The 18,821-nt window shown below is 54.9% G+C and overlaps 1 protein-coding gene across 3 annotated transcripts in view; it reads left to right on the top strand.

The window, feature by feature from the left end:
* AJAP1 (adherens junctions associated protein 1) overlaps window positions 1-18,821 on the top strand; it is a 114,657-nt gene that overhangs the window by 51,536 nt on the left and 44,300 nt on the right. For all 3 annotated transcript variants that reach the window (XR_008661944.1, XR_008661943.1, XM_055306316.1), the window contains exon 2: window positions 3,525-4,336. Coding sequence is in view for 1 of the 3 variants with exons in the window: in XM_055306316.1 (XP_055162291.1) it covers window positions 3,525-4,336 (812 nt within the window). In the remaining 2 variants the exon portion in view is untranslated. The remainder of the gene's footprint in view (window positions 1-3,524; window positions 4,337-18,821) is intronic.

Genomic DNA, 18,821 nt, shown 5'->3' with positions numbered 1-18,821 from the left:
TTGCACATGGGACTGTATCCCCTGATGCCAGGATGCCCTGTGTGTATCTCTGGAGCATGAAGGTCCAGACTGACATGGGCTGCCACTTCTGGTGACAGAGCAGAGGGCTTGGGACCTTCGGCTCCCCTAGAGAGACCGCCAGTCCCTGCAGGCTGCAGGATTGGCCCCTGGCCTCCCTAGGGAGGGACTCTCTCTGCCCCCGACGCTGACAGTGAGGATGAGGCTCTGTCCCCACTCGTCCACCTGCCCTCCTAATAGTCTCTCTCTGACAAGTCCAGCACTTTAAGAAGGAAGAAGCTGGACTCGAAGAGAAACAAAGCAAGCTCTCCCTGCTCTTGCCATCGGTTGGTTTTTCTGCATAACAGCCGGGTGGTGTGGAAATGAGGGGGTTTCTATGGTAACCAATTACAGCTCATGATTGGTGAAAAATGACAGAAATATCCTGTGTGTGAAGTTATGCTGGGGCAGGCAAGCAGGCACAGGCTGAGGTGCGGCGGGTTTCATTTCCTGGGGCGATATTTCTCCAAGTACTGACGGCACACAGGTTCGCCTGTGGCTGCTCTTCATTCAGCCTGTCTGGTGGGGCCAAGCAGGGTCTGGTGGGATGTGAGGGGCCTGGTGGGGCCAAGTAATACCTGGTGGAGCCTTATGGGGCCTGGTGGTGTCTGGTGGGACCTGGGGGGCCTGGTGGGACCTGGTGGGACGTGGTGGGGCATGGTGAGGCCTGGTGGAGCCTAGTGAGGTCTGGTGGGACCTGGTGGGACCTGGTGATGCCTGGTGGTACCTGGTGGGTTCTAGTGGTAGTTGGTGGTCCCTGATGATAGCTGGTAGGGCCTGGTGGGATCTGGTGGTGCCTGGTGGGACTTGGTGGTGCTTGGTAGGACCTGGTGGGACCTGGTGGGGCCTGGTGGTAGCTGGTGGGGCCTAGTGATAACTGGCGGGGCCTGATAGGGCCTGGTGGGCCTTGGTGGGGCCTTCTGGGCTGAGGCATCTCTCTTGTTTGAAGGAGTGTTAGTTCCCTGGGAGCTGGACTCCCATCCAAATGTGCAGAGTGGCGAGAGAACCAGAGGGTCTAAATCATCCATCCTCACTGAGCCACCTGTGGTCACCCTGGAGCTGTGCTTACCATGTGCATGGGGATGTTTCACACTGACCTAAATTTCTGTGTGTGGTGACAGTGGCCTGGGTCCCTGCACGGGGCTTGGTTGGCTGTGCAGAGAAATTGCACACCGGCAGAAACTCAGTGCAGAGGCATTAGCATAATGAGCGATTCCTAATTTCTGCAGCAAAGCACTTTCATTCTGATTAAAAAACTGGGCCCTTTTTATTTGGGGATTAGTCCTTTTCGGTAATTAGCGTTCATTAATACATGTTTCTTCCTTTCAACATCCGGATGACAGGCAGGGAATGGCACGTGCCTAAGTACCCACCAGAGAAGAGGCAGCCCAGGCACGTGGGGCTCAGTGCAGAATGAGGAGGGAGCTCACACGCAGACACACTCACACACACACGCACCGACATGCAGACCCCACACTCAGCCACACCTGCACGTACACACATGTGCATATATGGCAGGCAGGCACATAGACTCACACTCTTGCACACTCACTGACACACTCTCACACAAGCACTAAGAGGCAGACCTCACGCTCAGCCACACCTGCACACACACGTGCATATATGACAGGCACACAGACCATCCTCCATAAACTCAGTCTTGCACACTCAATGACACACTCACAGGAACACCGACATACATGTAGACCCCATGCTCACGTACACCTGCACATGCACACGCTTGTGCATATATGACAGGCAGGAACACAGACCACACCCCTAGGCTCACACTTTTGCACAATGACACACTCACATGTGTGCACCAACATGTAGACCCCATACTTGGTTGCACCCGCACAGATACACAGATGCATATATTACAGACAGGCACACAGACACCCCCCCATGGACTCACACTCTTGCACACTCATTGACACACACACACTTACTAGACAGGCAGACTCCACACTCGGCCACACCTGCACAGACACACACATGCACATGTGACATACAGGCACACAGCCCCCACAGACTTGTGCTCTTACACACTCACACATTTACACACTTGTACTTTGGTCTTTCACAGGCACTGATGCACTATCACACAGCAGCAGTCACACAGGCCGACACGCCGTCCTGAGACACACTCCCGTGCACACATGCACACATGACTCACACACACCACACACTGCTCACTCACTGATTTATTCCCTTTTAAAGTCACGCGAAACCTCATAAAGAAAAACTGCCAAGCCTTTTTTTCTACAGGGCTGGTCTTGAGCAGCTTTTCAGGCTGGCGGCTCAGCACACCGAACGCCCTCGCCCGCCCCCGCCCACAGTAGTCACTAACGTCCTGGATCCGTGTCAATTTTCAGACGTGACGCCGGTGACAAGTACCGACTTTGAATGGCGCCTGTGCCCGGTCCTCACTTACCTAAGCTGGTGGGAGAGGGAGCGTGGGCCCGGGGCCCCCAGCCCTCCACGTGGCTGGCTGCTATGCTCTGGATGCTCACGTGACGCTCCGTGCACCCACCTGGCCTCATCCTCCCTGCAACCCCCGCCACTCTCCTGGGTCTTGTGGGGTTTGCCCTTCCTCCCACCCTTCCTGGAGCTGAGGAGGTGGGGGATGCGGTTTCAGAGGGCACCTGCGCTGAAGATAAATAGGGAAAGTCGAAATGTCAACAGAACAGCACTTGGGCAGAGTTGGCGCATCGATAAACTTCCAGCTTATCCACAGCAGATCTCATTTTCCTGAACAAAATCCAGAGGAGGCCAAAAATAAGAAGCTTTCCTAGCGTACAGCATCCAAGACCGCAGCCTGCACATTTGCCTGAGGAGGGGGTAGTGGGGTTTATGGACCAACCGTGGGGCAGGGGCTCAGCAGATGCCTGGCCTTCGCGCCCCCTGTGAAGTCCAGCGGGCTCAGCCCCACAGAGAGTGGAACCCCCGCCCCTCCGGGCCTCGGGGAGGGGAGGCTGTGTGCTCAGAGACAGCCGCCTCGGGCCGGTCACTTCTGTGACACAGAGGAAAGAGCCCAGCCCTGGACCCAGGGCATGGACCGAGCTCCCAGCTCTGCCATCCTCTTACCACACATCCTCACCGCTTCTCCGTTTCACTCAGGCCAGAAGCTGAGCGGGTCACAGAAGGTGTTTGAGATCATCCTGTCGGCCGAGTTGGGGGTTTTGAGACTCAGTTTCCCTCCCGGGTCACGTCAGCCGCGTGCGTTGCACACTCCCGGGGCGAGATGGGCCGTGCAGGCGGGGGAGCCGGCTCCTGGGAGCAGGTGCATGGGGACGGTGCTTCCGAGATGCTGACGAAGTGGCGCTCGAACGGGGCCGTGCGGTCGGCTAATGGAGGGTTTCGGTTTCCCTTTTGGAGTTAGGATCAGCGCTCGACGGCGGGGGTGGAGGGACAGGCAGCTGCGCCCCCGCGCCACCCCCTGACGCTGCTCTCTCTTTTCCACGCAGTTCCATGTCCATCCGCTGGCCGGGCCGCTCCCTAGGAAGCCATGCTTGGATACTTATAGCCATGTTTCAGCTCGCCATGGATCTGCCGTCGTGTGAGTCCCTGGGCCCGGGCCCCGACTTCCGGCTCCTGCCCCGGCCACCGCAGCGGCCGCCCCGGCTGTGGAGTCTGAAGAGCGGACAGGCGGCGCGCATCCCCGTGCCCGTGTGGAGCCCGCGCCCGGCGCGCGTGGAGCGCAGCCACGGGCAGATGCCCAGCCCGCGCGCTAAGCGGGCGCACAGACCCAGGGACCAGGTGGCCGCCCTGGTGCCCCGAGGGGGGCTCGCCAAGCCCCCGGCCGCCGCCAAATCCAGCCCTTCCCTCGGCTCCTCCTCCTCGTCCCCGTCCCCCACGGCGGGCGGCGGGGCAGCCACGGACCGGCAGGCCCTCCTGCGGCGGGGAAAGAGGCACCTGCAGGGGGCCGCCTTCAACACCTTTGACTTCCGCGGCAGCAGGCCCACCACGGAGACGGAGTTCATCGCCTGGGGGCCCACGGGGGAGGAGGAGGCCCCAGAGTCCAACACGTTTCCGGGGCTTTACGGCCCCACCACGGCCTCCATCTCACAGACACGGAAGACAACTGTGGCCACCGCCACCACCACCACCACAGCCACCATGGCCACCTCCACGACGCTGCAGACTAAGGGGGTCACGGAGCCCCTGGGCCCCAGGAATAGGATCCCGGTTGGGGTTAGCACAACGGAGCCTTCCACCAGTCCCAGCAGAGACGATGGTGAAGACGTCAAGCCCCCGCGGATCCTGGGGGAGACCTCAGGTACAGCCGCCTCTTTTCTGGTTGGGGTTCGGTTGGGGTGGGAGGACATGGGGGTGTGGCTCACGAAGGATGCCCAGCCGTGCCCCGGGACGCGTTTTTTTTTTTTTCTCGGTGTTGACAGTTGGGTGGCAGCCTTGGGGACGGAGGGGGGTTGTGTGTCCAGAGACTTGTGTGTCCTGGCAAAGGTGGGTTGTGCTCCAGTCATGCTCCAGCCGGCGTGTGGCTAGTAGAAGGGAGATGGGACAGGGTCTCTCTGTAGTGGTGGCCTAGAAGGGGACGTGGTGGCTGCCTTGCCAGTGTCACAGGCATCTGAACCCAGCAGGCACAGGGCCGCATCTTCCCGAATGGCAGCGCCTTGACTTCTGGGCCAGCCTGGGAGTAAGATATGGCCACAGCTGCTGGTGTAATTAGGGCCCATGTGGAGTCTCCGGAAACGTGCAAGGGTGTGGCTCCGTGGAGGAGTGACTGCCAGATTAGGGATCCCTTTAAGCAGCAGAAGAGATTGAGGTATAAGGAAGAACTTCCTGTGGTTTCGCTGAGGTTCTGCACACCGACTCAGGCTGGGGAGTGTATTCTCTGGAGATGGTATCACAGGTGTTTGGAGGACAGGGGTCAGGACGAATGGCTCTGGTTCCTCCCCCTGTTATTCTAGGTGCATAGGACAGTTAGCATTTCCTGGCCTCGAAGTAGCCACTGCAATGTAGTTCTTGTTTTTCTTTCTTCTCCTCTACCTCCTCTTCCAGTTGCTTCAGAAGGAGTAGCCCTTGAATATCTGCCAGGCCATAGCTTGTCCTTTCAGGGGTAGCCACAGCCATGTCCCCAGCCCCACGGCTGGCTGAGGGAGATGCAGAGCCCAGGACCCCTGTGTTCCAGCCTGCCTCTGGCTCTCTGTGCCACTGTGAACAGGCCCCCACCCCACGCCCCACCAGGACCAGGATGTTCACAGGTCGGGCCTGTGCTCACACATCACACAAGCGGCAGTACTTGCTAGCTTTTTTTTTTTTTTTTAAGATTTTATTTATTTATTCATGGGAGATGCAGAGAGAGAGTCAGAGACACAAGCAGAGGGAGAAGCAGGCTCCATGCAGGGAGCCCGACGTGGGACTCGATCCCCGGTCTCCAGGATCATGCCCTGGACTGAAGGTGGCGCTAAACCGCTGAGCCACCCGGTCTGCCCACTTGCTAGCTCTTAAAATGGGATGCAAATTGCAGGATACCAGCACGAAGGGGTGGTGGTGCCGTGTGGCCTCCTCCGTCCCCTGTCTGTTTGCTTCTCCACATCCTAAGGGTTCAGGGCTCCTTGGTTCCAGGAAGACCCTCTTTGGGACCTGGGAGAAAGAAGACAATTGCTCCCCAGGGCCAGTCGGCAGCATTGGTGCTCCGGTTTTCCTACAGGCCTCATCAGCACTGGACTCTGCGTCTGGCCATAGTCAGGAGTTGGATAGGTTTTCACAGAGTGGGTGGCTTTTGTTCGATGACCTACTTCCTTCCTTTACCTGGACAAGAGAACTGCAGTTTTTATTATGAGCAATTCTTCCCTAGAGAGCAACGTATCTATGAAGGCAAACCCAACTCCATCTCAAAGCCAGGGGCCAGGCCCAGGGCTGGAGGCTGTGAGCTTGGAGCACGGAGGGAGGAGGTCTGCAGGGGGTCGCAGGCCATCTTCCGGGTGGCCTTTGTCCCGAACCTATGGACGCACAGCCTGCAGCTCATCCTGTCTGTGCCAGATGCCTGAAAGCTGTTTACAAAAGCATTTGTTTTTATCTCAATAAGCTCGCAAGCCATCATCATAATAGAATACAGTGCTGTGTTCATTTCCTGTCATCCCCTCTACATACGTCACTTACTATATAGGCACGGATGAGAAAACAAGTTCCCATTTATTCCAAATTACATTTGTTATTACTAAAGTTAAATGCTCGGGACAGCATTAGAAGGCTTAGCAAATTAATTCACAGTACATTGGATGTTGCTAATCCAACTCGACAGATGCTTATCTTGGAAAAGATTTATGGTTCTTCATAATATAATCTGGTGCTAGATTAATTTGTTTAGCAAAACAAATTTAAAGGGTGGGGGGAAATATGTGTGTTTGCTTTTAGTGCAGAGAAATGTTAATTCTGGGAAGTGATGCTGGATGCTGAGAAAGGACGCCAGCAGCCTTCAGCATCCAGGCCAAGGCAAAGCAAGACAGGAAGTGCTGAGCTGACGCCTCTAATTCGGTGCATCACAGCCCAGCAGATCCCACATAAGTGGCCCAAGCCCGGGCACTGAGAGCCCTGGCAGAAGCCCCACGAAGCCAAGTCCCTGCTTGTCCTGGCAGTCACCACACATAGACCGGGGCTCCCAACTCTTCATGGAGCATGACTGTTGCTCACTCTTCTCAAACAGAGTTAAGGCCGTAAGAGTAAGTAGCCTTGGAGATCCCAGAGCTGTGGTCTAGGAGGCTGTGCATGCCCTTTGAGCTTGCAGGCCACAGACCGCCTGTGCGTTGGGCTCTCCTGCAGGTAGCTGTGTGACCCTGGGGAAGTTCTCTTCTCTCTTGACTTCATCTTCTTCATCAAAAAAAAAAAAAATATTAAAGCTTAGAAGTATCTCTTCCAAATGATGGTCATGAGGATTCAGCAGAACAACACCAAGCACATGCCCAGGTGCTTCTGTACCCAGCAAGAATGACTCCAAAGAGAAGTTTGCAGGTGTCAGGGGCCAACAAGCCACCAGGGACATGGAAGTCTTCTCATCTGAGACACACCCAGCTCTGCCCACTCACTGCTGAGGATACCCCAAAGGACAGAGTTAAGGTTTTGGAAAGTGATAGGAAGAATTTGTTAAGTCAGCTCTGTTGTCCAAAGAGATGTCTTTGGAATCAGATTTGGGGAGTTCTGAGTTTTTATTTTTGCTTCTGTAGAGAGGTATTTGGAAAGGAAAAGTTACGTTTGCCCATCTGTCCAGAACACAGATATCAGTAGGCATAGAAAAGTAGATGGCTAGAGATTTGGGGCACACTGAAATCCCTCAGGAGCTAATACTGTGTGGAATAGCTACTGGAATCATCAAGTGGTCCCTTTCCCAGTGACCTCCCTGTAAGTGAGTGATTGGGAAGTCTCTTCTAGTTTTAGTGTAGTGGCTAAGAGTGTCTGCCTTCAAATTCCTGGCTTTATCTTGTATTAGCTGTGTGGACTTGACAACCTGGTTATCTGTTCTGTACCTCAGTGGGAGTTATAGAATTAAAGATCTTATAATGTTGCAAAGATAAAGTGAGATAGCATATGCCTGGTAGTCAATGCCTGGCACATAACAGCTGTTCATTACATGTTTGCTGCTGTTAACATGGTGGTGATGATGGCAGTGGTGATGGTGGTGATGATGATGGTGATGAGATTGGTGATGATTGTGATGATGATGGTGATGATGTTTTTTTTTAATAATAAATTTATTTTTTATTGGTGTTCAATTTACCAACATACAGAATAACACCCAGTGCTCATCCCATCAAGTGTCCCCCTCAGTGCCCGTCACCCATTCACCCCCACCCCCCACCCTCCTCCCCTTCCACCACCCCTAGTTCGTTTCCCAGAGTTAGAAGTCTTTATGTTCTGTCTCCCTTTCTGATATTTCTCACACATTTCTTCTCCCTTCCCTTATATTTCCTTTCACTATTATTTATATTTCCCAAATGAATGAGAACATACAATGTTTGTCCTTCTCCGATTGGCTTACTTCACTCAGCATAATACCCTCCAGTTCCATTCACGTCGAAGCAAATGGTGGGTATTTGTCATTTCTAATGGCTGAGGAATATTCCATTGTATACATAGACCACATCTTCTTTATCCATTCATCTTTCGATGGACACCGAGGCTCCTTCCACAGTTTGGCTATTGTGGACATCGCTGCTAGAAACATCGGGGTGCAGGTGTCCCAGCGTTTCATTGCATCTGAATCTTTGGGATAAATCCCCAGCAGTGCAATTGCTGGGTCGTAGGGCAGGTCTATTTTTAACTCTTTGAGGAACCTCCACACAGTTTTCCAGAGTGGCTGCACCAGTTCACATTCCCACCAACAGTGTAAGAGGGTTCCCTTTTCTCCGCATCCTCTCCAACATTTGTGGCTTCCTGCCTTGTTAAGATGGTGATGATGTTGATGATGATGATGTGATGATGTTGGTGATGGTAATGGTGGTGGTGGTGATGATGGTGGTGATGATGATAGTAATGATGATGGTGATGATGTTGGTGATGATGGTGATGATTATAGTGACGATGATGGTGATGATAGTGATGGTGGTGATATTGGTAATGATGATAGTGATGTGATGATGAAGATGGTGATGAGGCTTCTGGTGATGATGGTGGTGGTGATGGTGGTGATGATGGTGATGGTGATAATTGTGATAGTGATGATAATAATGATTCTTATCCTTGTGATGATTTGCTACCGCTAACTTGCTGCTACATTTACTGCTCCACTGATGAGGTCATTTGATGAGATGATTTGATGGAGTCCCGCATCTTCATCCCTGACCTTGGTGCTCTTTGTGGAGGTATAGATGGCACTAGGTACGAACTGCTTGGGATGGAAAATCACCTGGCTGAGGTTCACTGAGGCATTGAGCTCCAGCCTTGCATGGTGCTGGCAGAGGGTGAGTGTCAGATGGGGCAGAAGTTCACTTGAGGTCGAGAGACGAGGACTCCCCACTGCGAAGCACCATCTTCCTGTGACAGCTCTCTTGCTGGTCATGTTCTGAGTCTGGAATCACAAAGTCTCCTGGGAGAAAAACACAAAGTCATTTCCTGGGCTTTAATCTTAAAACTCGTAAAGGGAGCTGTGGGGAATTCAAGCCAGCTGATTTTGGTTATTGCATTTGCCCACTGTGGATCTCCTAGGCTGTGGGTGCTAGGCATACAGCTAGTGCTCAGTAAAGATTTCTGCGACCTGATGTTCTTAGACCTTCCTGCTGGCACCTGGACCTTGAGATTCCCCAGCCTGCTCACATACATCTGTTGCTTTCCTCAATCGTCCACATTCATAGCTCTAGAAGGCTTGCCACCCAAGAGGGGCTAAGAAGCCCTGAAAGGTCTCCAGTGTCATTCAAGGTTTGCTCCCATTTGGATTAATCATGTATTCATGACACCCAGCAGCTCAAGGAAAAGATGGCACGGATGTCATCCTAGTCCTGCCTGGTAATTTTTACATTGGGATTCACTCATGCGTTTCCAGGGATGATTTCCAAGTTGCTTTGTCCTTGTCACCAGGGGGCCTTCAGTGTCCTTTATGTGTGTCCCACTGTAAGCAAGAGGACAGGCCGGTGACATCCTCTCTCACACCGATAGTCAGCTGACCTAAACAGCAGAGCAACCTTGGGAGCAAGTCTCACGTTGGGAACTATTTTCTAAATGCTGGGGTAAAAGTGGAAGGGAGTTAGGAGCAGCTGCGACAGGGAGAGATGGGCTCTTTTCCTTCTGTTTAAAGCTGTGATGGTGGTTTAAATGCTGAGCCCCTTTTAATTAACTTGCTGGGTGTTTGCTACCAGGAAAGTGAATCCTTCCTTAATTTAAAGATATTTGAAGCAAATGACTCATGAACTTCAAAAGTTTTGAGCGGCTTAATTGGGCTAAGAGCAACCATGAACAAATGAGTGTTCAGAGCTCGCTAAACATCCTGCACTCAGTAGCCGGTGAGCCTGGGCTTTAAAGGGTCTTAACTGAGCCTGTGGAGTGGATGTGCCTGGTTTTGGGTGGTGACCTGTCGTGGCACGGGTGGGATTGCGCATGTCAGCCGACAGCTCTCTGCACCCGTCCAACCTCCCAGAGCGCTTCTCTGCTTTTGCTGAGCAAAGCTGTGTTCACACCAAATGGATAAATGAGCTCCAACTCATTAGAGCCAGCCTCAACGTCTTCTGGAGATGACTGTCTCACCAGCTTATTGCATCTAGCACTTCTTATGCTTGTTTGGTTTCCGCCAGAACCTCCTTCTCCTCCCAAGAGCAAGTTAGGCATCAGGAAGGTTCTTGAGTTCTTGCTGGATTGTGGTGCCTGTCCGGGCAGCCTTTCTCTGTTTCCCTTTGCCCAGCCCTCAGGACTGTGGAAAGGGGCCTGAGCTCACACCCCCTCAATCCGGGCACCGGCCTCCTCAAAGGGCTGTAGGCAGGGTTGTTGGCAATGCAGGTATTGGGAGATTGCCCCCCACCCCTGCAGAATGTGCCTTCCTGACATCTAGTGCTTCACTAAACACTGGATGGGTAACAGACCCGTTTGATATACGGTGGATTGAATTTATGGTTTTCATGCACTCACAGGGGAATGATTCTAAGAGTAGAGATTAAATATTAGACAGAACATTATTTTTAGAATTATTTGACGATGTGAAGAGGACTGGTTTTGGAATTTCTAGCTTCTGATCTGTCTTGCAGGGAACTGTCAGCTCCGTGCTTGGTTGATATGAAATACCGCGCTTCAGGGTGGGGGAGGCGTGAAAGGGTACAAAAACCTGGGCCCTTGCTGTCTTTTCAAGGAGTTTAAAATCTATTTGGGAAAGTCAGACAGGAAAGGACACAAGTCTGCCTAAGAGAGTAGTGACAGTTAAGGACGGAAGCGGAAATGTCAGAAAGCCCCAGCTTGGGCAATCATATAGCAATCCTGAAAACGCAGTAAAGAAGGAGGGGGCCAGTCCTGGTGGGAAGGGCCCTGCCACGCTTCCTGGAGAGGGTGTGAGGCTGGTCCTGACCGACGGGGAGGGTATGCATGAGCAGAGCATCGGGTGGGCAGAGCACACGGAGCACTTGGAGACTAGAGCCTGGAGGCCTGCATGGTGGAGGCAACAGAGCAGGAGGCCTGGGACTCAGTCTCCTCACATCTAGAAAGACACTGGAGGAAAAATCTCTGAGGCCTCTCCTCCAGCTCTGAAGGTCCATCAGCATGCTCGTGGCTCTGTGTTTCTTCTGCCCACAGCCAGGACAGTGGCCTGCCCTGTCCCTTTCGTCAACAGTGAAAGGAGAAGGCTGGTGAGCGTTGGCCCTCCCCTCTTCCGGTCAGGCGTCACTCCAGGCACTCAGCCCAGTAGTTCCCATGCACAGCAAGCTCTGGGGTTGGTGGGGGCGGGCAGCTGTGGCCGGGATTTCCCAGCTGTCAGTTGAGGTGAGAAGTCACCTGTCCCTGAGCAGAAGTCACCCACCCCCATCCAGGAGCAGCCTGGCGGAGCTGGTGTCCAGCTTGAAAGGGCCCCACGTGCATGTACTTGCTGGAAGAGCATAGCCTTCACCTCTGCAGCAGGTGGGTTCCAGGTGAAGCACCAGTGTGCCCCAGAGGTCACTGCCTGGTCCTGGAAGCTCAGCCAAGATCACAGGCACACGCCTGTTGGACATGCCGTATGGTCCGACGGGCATACAAGGCCTCCCGTCTTGGTTTTCACTGTGGTCCAGTGAATCTCTACCTGGGAGTCTGTTGCAAAGAGATGAAGATCAACAATGCCAGAGAATTATCTCTTCCAGAACTTTCCATCAGCAGCAGGAATGCCCAGTCTCTCTCAGGAGAAGAGGTGGAAGTGTCTGCTGAGTGGACCAAGGGTAGGATGTGGGGGCAGTGAAGCTGGTGCTGATAGGGGGAGCCCCTGCCTTGACCCAGGCATGACCTGGGCCTGGGCTTCCCGCCGTCCATGGCCCTTGCTATGCCCCATGATCTCAGGGACAAGTGGCTTCTTGGGCAGCGGACTGGGAAATGATTTCCACCTCGAGGGGTGCTTCTGAGACGTGGCTGAGTTTACCCACATGGAAAGCTGGACACACATAGCAAGTGTTGGGGCCCTGGGCGCTTGCAGGTCCCCTCACTCTGTGACAACATCACAGACGGAAGGACACTTATGCTGGGGAAGCATGCCTCCTGTCTCCTTCAGCATCCCCCAGCGGGGCTGGGGTCAGGACGTGCAGGGGCCTGGCCAGTGCTGTCCTAGCTGCCTCATGACCTTTTTCAGTCCCAGATGAAAGGGAAAGAGACCCACCCGGGGAATAAACCGCCAGCAGAACCCCATACTCCACAGTGTTAGCAGCTCCCACATGTGGTTTGTGGGAGCACTATGTCCAGCGTCCCTGCCTAGGAGAGGGCTGCGTGCTGGAGGACCCATCAGCATGTCCTTCGTCAGGGGCCAGTTGGTGTCTCTGCACACTGTCCCTTGCACACGTCCCTTTAAGTGGCTTATTACCAAAGCTGTGCTTCACTCTTAGTGTTCCCAAAACTGCCCTCAGAAGGCTGTGGGGCTGATGTTCAGGGAAGTTCAGCCTCTCGTGTGAGTCGGAGGGAGGTGGGTTGGGGCCCTTTCTATGATGCTGAGGGTCCCTCTTCACCACACACCCTGCTGCCTGGAGCATCGGACATCCTGAGTGGGACCTGAATCCAACAGGGAGCTGATGGCCGTATTCACTGGAAAGTCCTTGGCCCATATGTGAGGCGTGGTGATGAAGGAAACTTCTAGAAGCTCCAGGGAGGCAGAGCCCATGCCAGGTGGAGAGACGAACTGGACGCCTCCACTATATGGTTTCACGTGCTGAACAGAGAGGCTGGTGGCTCAGGCCAGAGGCAGAGCCTCTGGGAACCGTGCCTGGGTCCCCATCCCTGTTCCTACCTGTGCCAGGAGAGAATCACCATCGTCTATGCAGTGGGGCAGGAAGAAAGGCTGGCTCTCTCCAGCCAGCAACCTGCCCTTCCAGACCCGGGACCTGGGTTTTACAAAGCATATTGGCCAATCCCCTTTTACTCACTTCAAATGCACCTTTTCAGAGAAATAATAACTGACCGTATGATGTCCTCCTGACTCGTATGAGTGGACCTGAGAGGAGGTGCAATGTGAAGTAATGTACGATAAATGCAGGTCTGTGCACGTCCTCACTACAGGCTCCGCCCCCGTGTGACATCAGCAGGAGCCTGAGCACAACTCGACCTGAGACAGGTGTGTCGTCTGAGCCTGGGGGGCAGGTGACTTTCTGAAAATGGTGAACACCTCCCGGCAACGTTCAGTACGAAAATAACACAGCCTTCTTTCCACATACGTGGTGGTTGTGTTCTTGGAAACTTTGGTGCTTATTAAAACCATGCAAAAAATACTCTGGGTCTGTACGTGGAACAGAAGGAGCCGCTCTGGGCTCAGCGCATTTATAGCAGGAGTGAGCAGAAGGATGTTCGGAGTCGCATGGAACGGAGGGCTGGCCGTGGGTGAGCACGTCTGTCCCGTACACCACAGGGCAGGTAGTGTGCTGGCCCCATGCCACAAGTGTCACTCATTGTGACAACCAGAAACATCCGCCACAATTCCTAGATGCCCCTGCCTCCCAAGAACCCTCATTCCCGTCCTAGACATTCCAGAGGCAGCCTCCCACCCCAGAGACTGGTGGCCTTGCCCCTACCTGCATGCTGCACAGGACGGACCAGCTTCCCTCTGCACCTGGGTGTCCTGGGGCCGCAGTGACACATCTCCGCTAGCGCAGAGTTTGAAATTCTAGGCATTTGATATCTCCTAGTCTCAGGGCATAGGCCTTCTGGAGACCCCGGGGTAGGATCTTTCCTGCCTTCTGCCGCTTGTGGTGCTGCAGGTGTTCCCTGGCTCATGGCCACACCACCCAGCCTCTGCCTCTGTCTTCACACGGCATTTTCCCTGCATGCCTTTGTCTCTCCTCTCCTTGTAAAGACACCGGCCATTGGATCAGGGCCCAAGCTGGGGATCTGGGATGGTCTCATCTTGCAATCTTCCATGTCATCACGTCTGCAGAGTCTGCTCTTCTAAATAAGGTCACATTCACGAGGTGTGGGGTTAGAATGAGAACGTATCTCTTCCATGAGGCTCCCAGCCACTCCAGGGGGAGCTGCCATCTGCTCCGCCTGGGGGTTGGCAGTGCCCGGGGATTTTCTCCAGAAGCTGGGAGAATTGCAGACCCATCATCTGCTGCTCACCCCACTGGAGAAGAAGGTGGGTCGGCAGGAGGGGGGGGGCATTGGCCCGATCCTTACTCCTACCCACACTTCATGAGGCCTTGGAAGCCACCAGGGCTTGGAGAAAACACTACCTCCGTTTGTATAAAATGCTCTGTATAAAGTGAGGCCCACAAACAGGTCACAGATGAAGATGCCTAAGGTCTGGTTGGGCTCATGCCCTGAAGAACCATCCTTCACTCACCCACCCGCCTGAATGTTTCCTGAACACCTACTATGTGGCAGGCAGTGCGGTCATACTGTAAGACAACACACAGTCCCTGTTTCTTCTAGGGGCAGCAGACAGACAGACACACATGCAGAACATGTGTAAGACCAGCCCAGGTATGTGGAGAGGATGCCTGGAGCATGGGGCAGGGAGTGGGATTCTGGAGTTGAGACCGGCTGATGAGAAGACAGGGTAGGAGGGAGAAGGAAGGTGGCAGCCGGGCACTGAGGTTGTCAGAGCGGGACAAGCAGTGCCAGGGCTGTGGTGTGGCAGGCCATGTGGTGGGGACAGGGGATGTCGGAGGTTGGACTGGAGCAGGGTCTTCAGGGCTTGGAGGCTGTCGTGGGGGCTCCTGGTTTTAGTCTGAGGATAGTGGGGTGAACAGAGCATAGCCTGACTGGTGGACCCCCTGAAGCCCTGCAACTCTGGGAAGACAAAGTAGGGTGGGAGTCCAGGTCAGAACAATCTAGAAGGCCTCCCAGGTGCTTGGTCTGAGCAGCTGGTGCCTTTGACATAGTGGGGCCTGTCCTGAGCTGGGGTGGGGTGGGCACAGATGGGAAAGGGTGGCCAGCAGCCCCTTGGGCCCTGCCTCCCTGCCCCTGCCCATTGGCTGTCAAAGGGGACGTCTGTGGGCTCCTCCAGCCTGCGTGTGAGCAGCGGGGGAAGGTCTGGCCTGCGGTGGAGACCCCAGAGCTGTTGGGGAGACATATGGGTGGTTTCTGAGATCACCTAGAGGGAGTGTGGATGGTGTGCGAGGGGACAGGGACAGAGGACAGGGCCCCAGGGAGTCCCCAAAGTATAGGAGGGGTGCCCAGGATAGAGGAGTCCAGGAAAGGAGGAAGAAGATGGAGGAAGTGGTCCTGCATCAGGGCTCCTACGGGGCCAGAGCACAGAGGTGTCTGTCACCTCTGTCCCCACAGAGGAGCCTCTTGGAGGCTTGATGGGAAGGCCCGATGGAGCACATGGGGGAGGACGGGACTGTGGGCGTGCAGGCCCGGGGGAGTGGTGGAGGGGCTGGGCCAGACGGGATGGAAAGGCCTGGTGTGCGGGGCCCAGAGGGGAAGGACACGTTTGCTGCTGTTCTGTCATGAGCGAGCAGGAGGCAGGTGTGCTTGCCAGTGTGGAGGGTGCAGGACAGGATGACACTGGCTGCTGGTGGTGTGCAGACAAGAATGGCCCCAATGGCTGCTGGACAGCCAGCACCTGTGCACACAGCATAGTGGAAGGCAGGATGGGCTGGGCTTGTGCAGGGAGCAGGAGGTGAGGAGGAGGTGGTCTGTCTGGGAAATCCCGCTTTCCTGGCTGCAGAAGTCTGCCCTTATCACTCCTGTTGGCTGGAGGAGCCTGTGCCCCTGGGGGATGGCACAGAGGGGTCAGGGATGGCCGCCATCCCCGGGGGGGACAATCAGCAGGCACCCAGACATAGTCTCAGGTGGACGTGGGAGCATGTGAGCTGGGTCTGACTGGTGGGAGAGGGTGTCTGGGAGGACATGGGCTCGGGGCTTGGGGCAGGGGTGGAGGCCTCCTGGCACTAGGGAGGCTGGGGATGGGGATGGATGGTGTGGAGGCCAAGAGGTCATGGTCAGGGGCAGGAACCGGTGCTTCCTCAGTGCAAACAGACGCTGTGGGAGGGCCAACCCCGCTGGCTTTGGCAGTGTCCTTGGGCCTCTCCTGAGGTCCCTCATCTGGGAGGTGAGGTCCACGTCCTCACCTGGTCATGTAACGGGCCAGACCCACCAGCAACCAGCAAGAAGCCATCGCCCTCAGTCCCATGGCCATGAAGAAATGAAGCCTGGAATGAGCTTGCAAGCAGGCCCTTCCCATGTCAGGCATCCAGGTGAGAACGTGGCCCAGCCATGGAGACACCAGGAGCTTCAGGTGGTGGAGGTCTATGGGCCCTATTGACCCTCAGACCCAGGCAGAGGACCCGGCCAGGCCAGAGTGGGACTCCTGACCCCCCAAAACTGACATGATTGGGAGGTTTAAGCCTCGGAGCCTGTGGTCTTTTGTTACTCGGTGTGGATGACCACCCCAGCCTGGAACCCTGGGATGCCAGCAAGCAGGTTGGAATGAGGGAGTAATCGTATGAGTCGGTGGTGGTCATGGATGCTGGGTCCAAGTGGGCTGCAGGCCCTAGCCGTCCCCTGCTGGCTGCTGTGGCCCTTGCTTTGGCCAGTTTGGAGAGAAACTCCATCTTGGGCACAGATGGCTGTGCTCTGCTCCCCACCCGGAGCCTGGGACCTCCTCCTCCTCTGATCTACGGTCCTGGGGGCAGGGCACTGTCGTCATTCCCATTGGAGCCGACCTCGCTGGGCCTGTCACCGGATGTGTGGGCTTTCAGGCCGTCCGCTGCCCTCCAGCCCTGGCCACAGGCCCCCTGTTGGTCTCCCCATAAGACCCCTCTCCCCCACTCCCTTCTAGCCTGGGCTAGCACGGGGTCCATGTTGTGCTGTGTCCTGGGAAAGATCATGGAAATGAATTATACATCAACACCAGAGATGGATCATCAATTAATAAACTCGGCCATCTCAACTTCCTGCCCGTAAATAGCACTTACAGTGAATGAATAAGCAGCCTGGCGCCCCGCCTGGGTATTGACAGGTCCTCCCTTGGCTGGTGGCAGGAGAGCAGGTCAGAGCGGGAACTCCCCTCGACTGGACGCATGTCCCCATGGGTGTCCCTACACCAACCCAGACGCTCTACCAGTCGTGCTGCAGGACGCGCCTGGCCCTAGAGGCGAGAGAGCCCCCTGCCCTGAACTGCATGCCCAGGCCCCTCCCTGGGACTCTGAGCTCCCCCTCAAGAGGATGTGCTTGCCCCGTCTGCACACCTGTTTGCTGGAGCTCACTCTGCTGCCCCAGCACGTCAGCTGGAGCCAAATAGGAGCTCCACAGGCAAGGGGCTGGGGGTCTATTTAGGGACCTGTGAGTGTCTCTGGAGCTGTTGTAGCCCAGATGACTTGAACAACACATTTATTGTCCCCACTCTGGGGGCTGGAGGCCCAAGGTAAAGTCCTTCTGGGGCCATGGGGCAGCATTCTCCAGGCATCTCTTCCAGCTTCCCGCGGTCTCCGGGCTCCTGGGCTGCAAGTGGCCATCCCCTCCGTGGTCCCAACATGGTCTTCTCTGTGTGTGCGTCGGTGTCCACATTTCCCCCCCTCTTTTTTTTTTTAAGATTTGATTTATTCATGAGAGACACAGAGAGAGGCAGAGACATAGGCAGAGGGAGAAGCAGGCTCCCTGCAGGGAGCCCAATGCAGGACTCGATCCCAGGACCCCAGGATCACAACCTGAGCTGAAGATAGATGCTCAACCACTGAGCCACCTAGGCATCCCCACATTTTCCCTCTGTATATGGACACTGGTCATATTAGATCAGGGCCCACCCTGGTGACCTCATTTCAACTGGATGACCCCTAGAAAGACCGAATTTCGAAGTAAGGTCACATTCTGAGATCTGGGCAGCTAGGACTTCAACATGTCTTTTGAGGGGAGCACAGTAACTCATAGCATGTGTCACTGGACTTAGGCTCCACCTAGGTAATTCAGGATGATGACATCTAGAGACCTTAGTTATATCTGCAAAGGCCCTGTTTCCAAATATGGTGACGTTCACAGGTTTTGGGGGTAGGGCTTTAGCATCTTTGTGGGGGGACAAAGCTTAACCCCAGATGCACCCCACTGCCAGCCAAATCCCACTCTTGCCTCTTGTCTCTGAGCAAAGGAATTGTGTCAGCAGACAGCACCTGTGTGGCCCTGGGACAAAGCCTGAGTCTGAGCAGGGAGGGGCTCTTCACCCTCAAGAAGAGAAGTTTCTGGAGTCCCCCTGACCACGCATGGATTATTTCACGTCTTATCAGAGGAGGAGACGGGGAAGAGGGGAAGCAGGCTCGCTGTTGTGCTGGTGGCAGAGGTTCCTTGTAAAGTTTGATGTTATTGTTAACTTTGGCTTCAGGGGGAAAAATAACTCACCAGACGTTAGGAGAGAATCATAGACAGAGCAGCTCAGCGCGGCTATTCCAGAAGCCAGATTAATCTACCGCACACCCAGCCCGGTGCCGAGGAGGAGGAGGTGGCGGGCGGTGGGAAAGCGCTTTACCTCCCTCTTGATCTTGTCTCATTTTTACAAATTTTAAAGAAAAGCAGAAACATGAGCCTCTCCTTCCCCTGCTGGATTTGTCATTGGTGCAGATTGATTCCTAGAAGGCATGCAGTGTTTCCCTCTCACCCAGGTGTTGGGAATGTTGAGGGCCCTCTGCGCTTGGCAGCGGGAGGTGGCACCACGGAACCCAAGGCCAGCC

This window comes from Nyctereutes procyonoides, unplaced genomic scaffold (assembly GCF_905146905.1).
Source record: "Nyctereutes procyonoides isolate TBG_1078 unplaced genomic scaffold, NYPRO_anot_genome, whole genome shotgun sequence".
NCBI lineage: Eukaryota > Metazoa > Chordata > Mammalia > Carnivora > Canidae > Nyctereutes > Nyctereutes procyonoides.
This window is presented reverse-complemented; position numbering and strand designations above follow the sequence as displayed.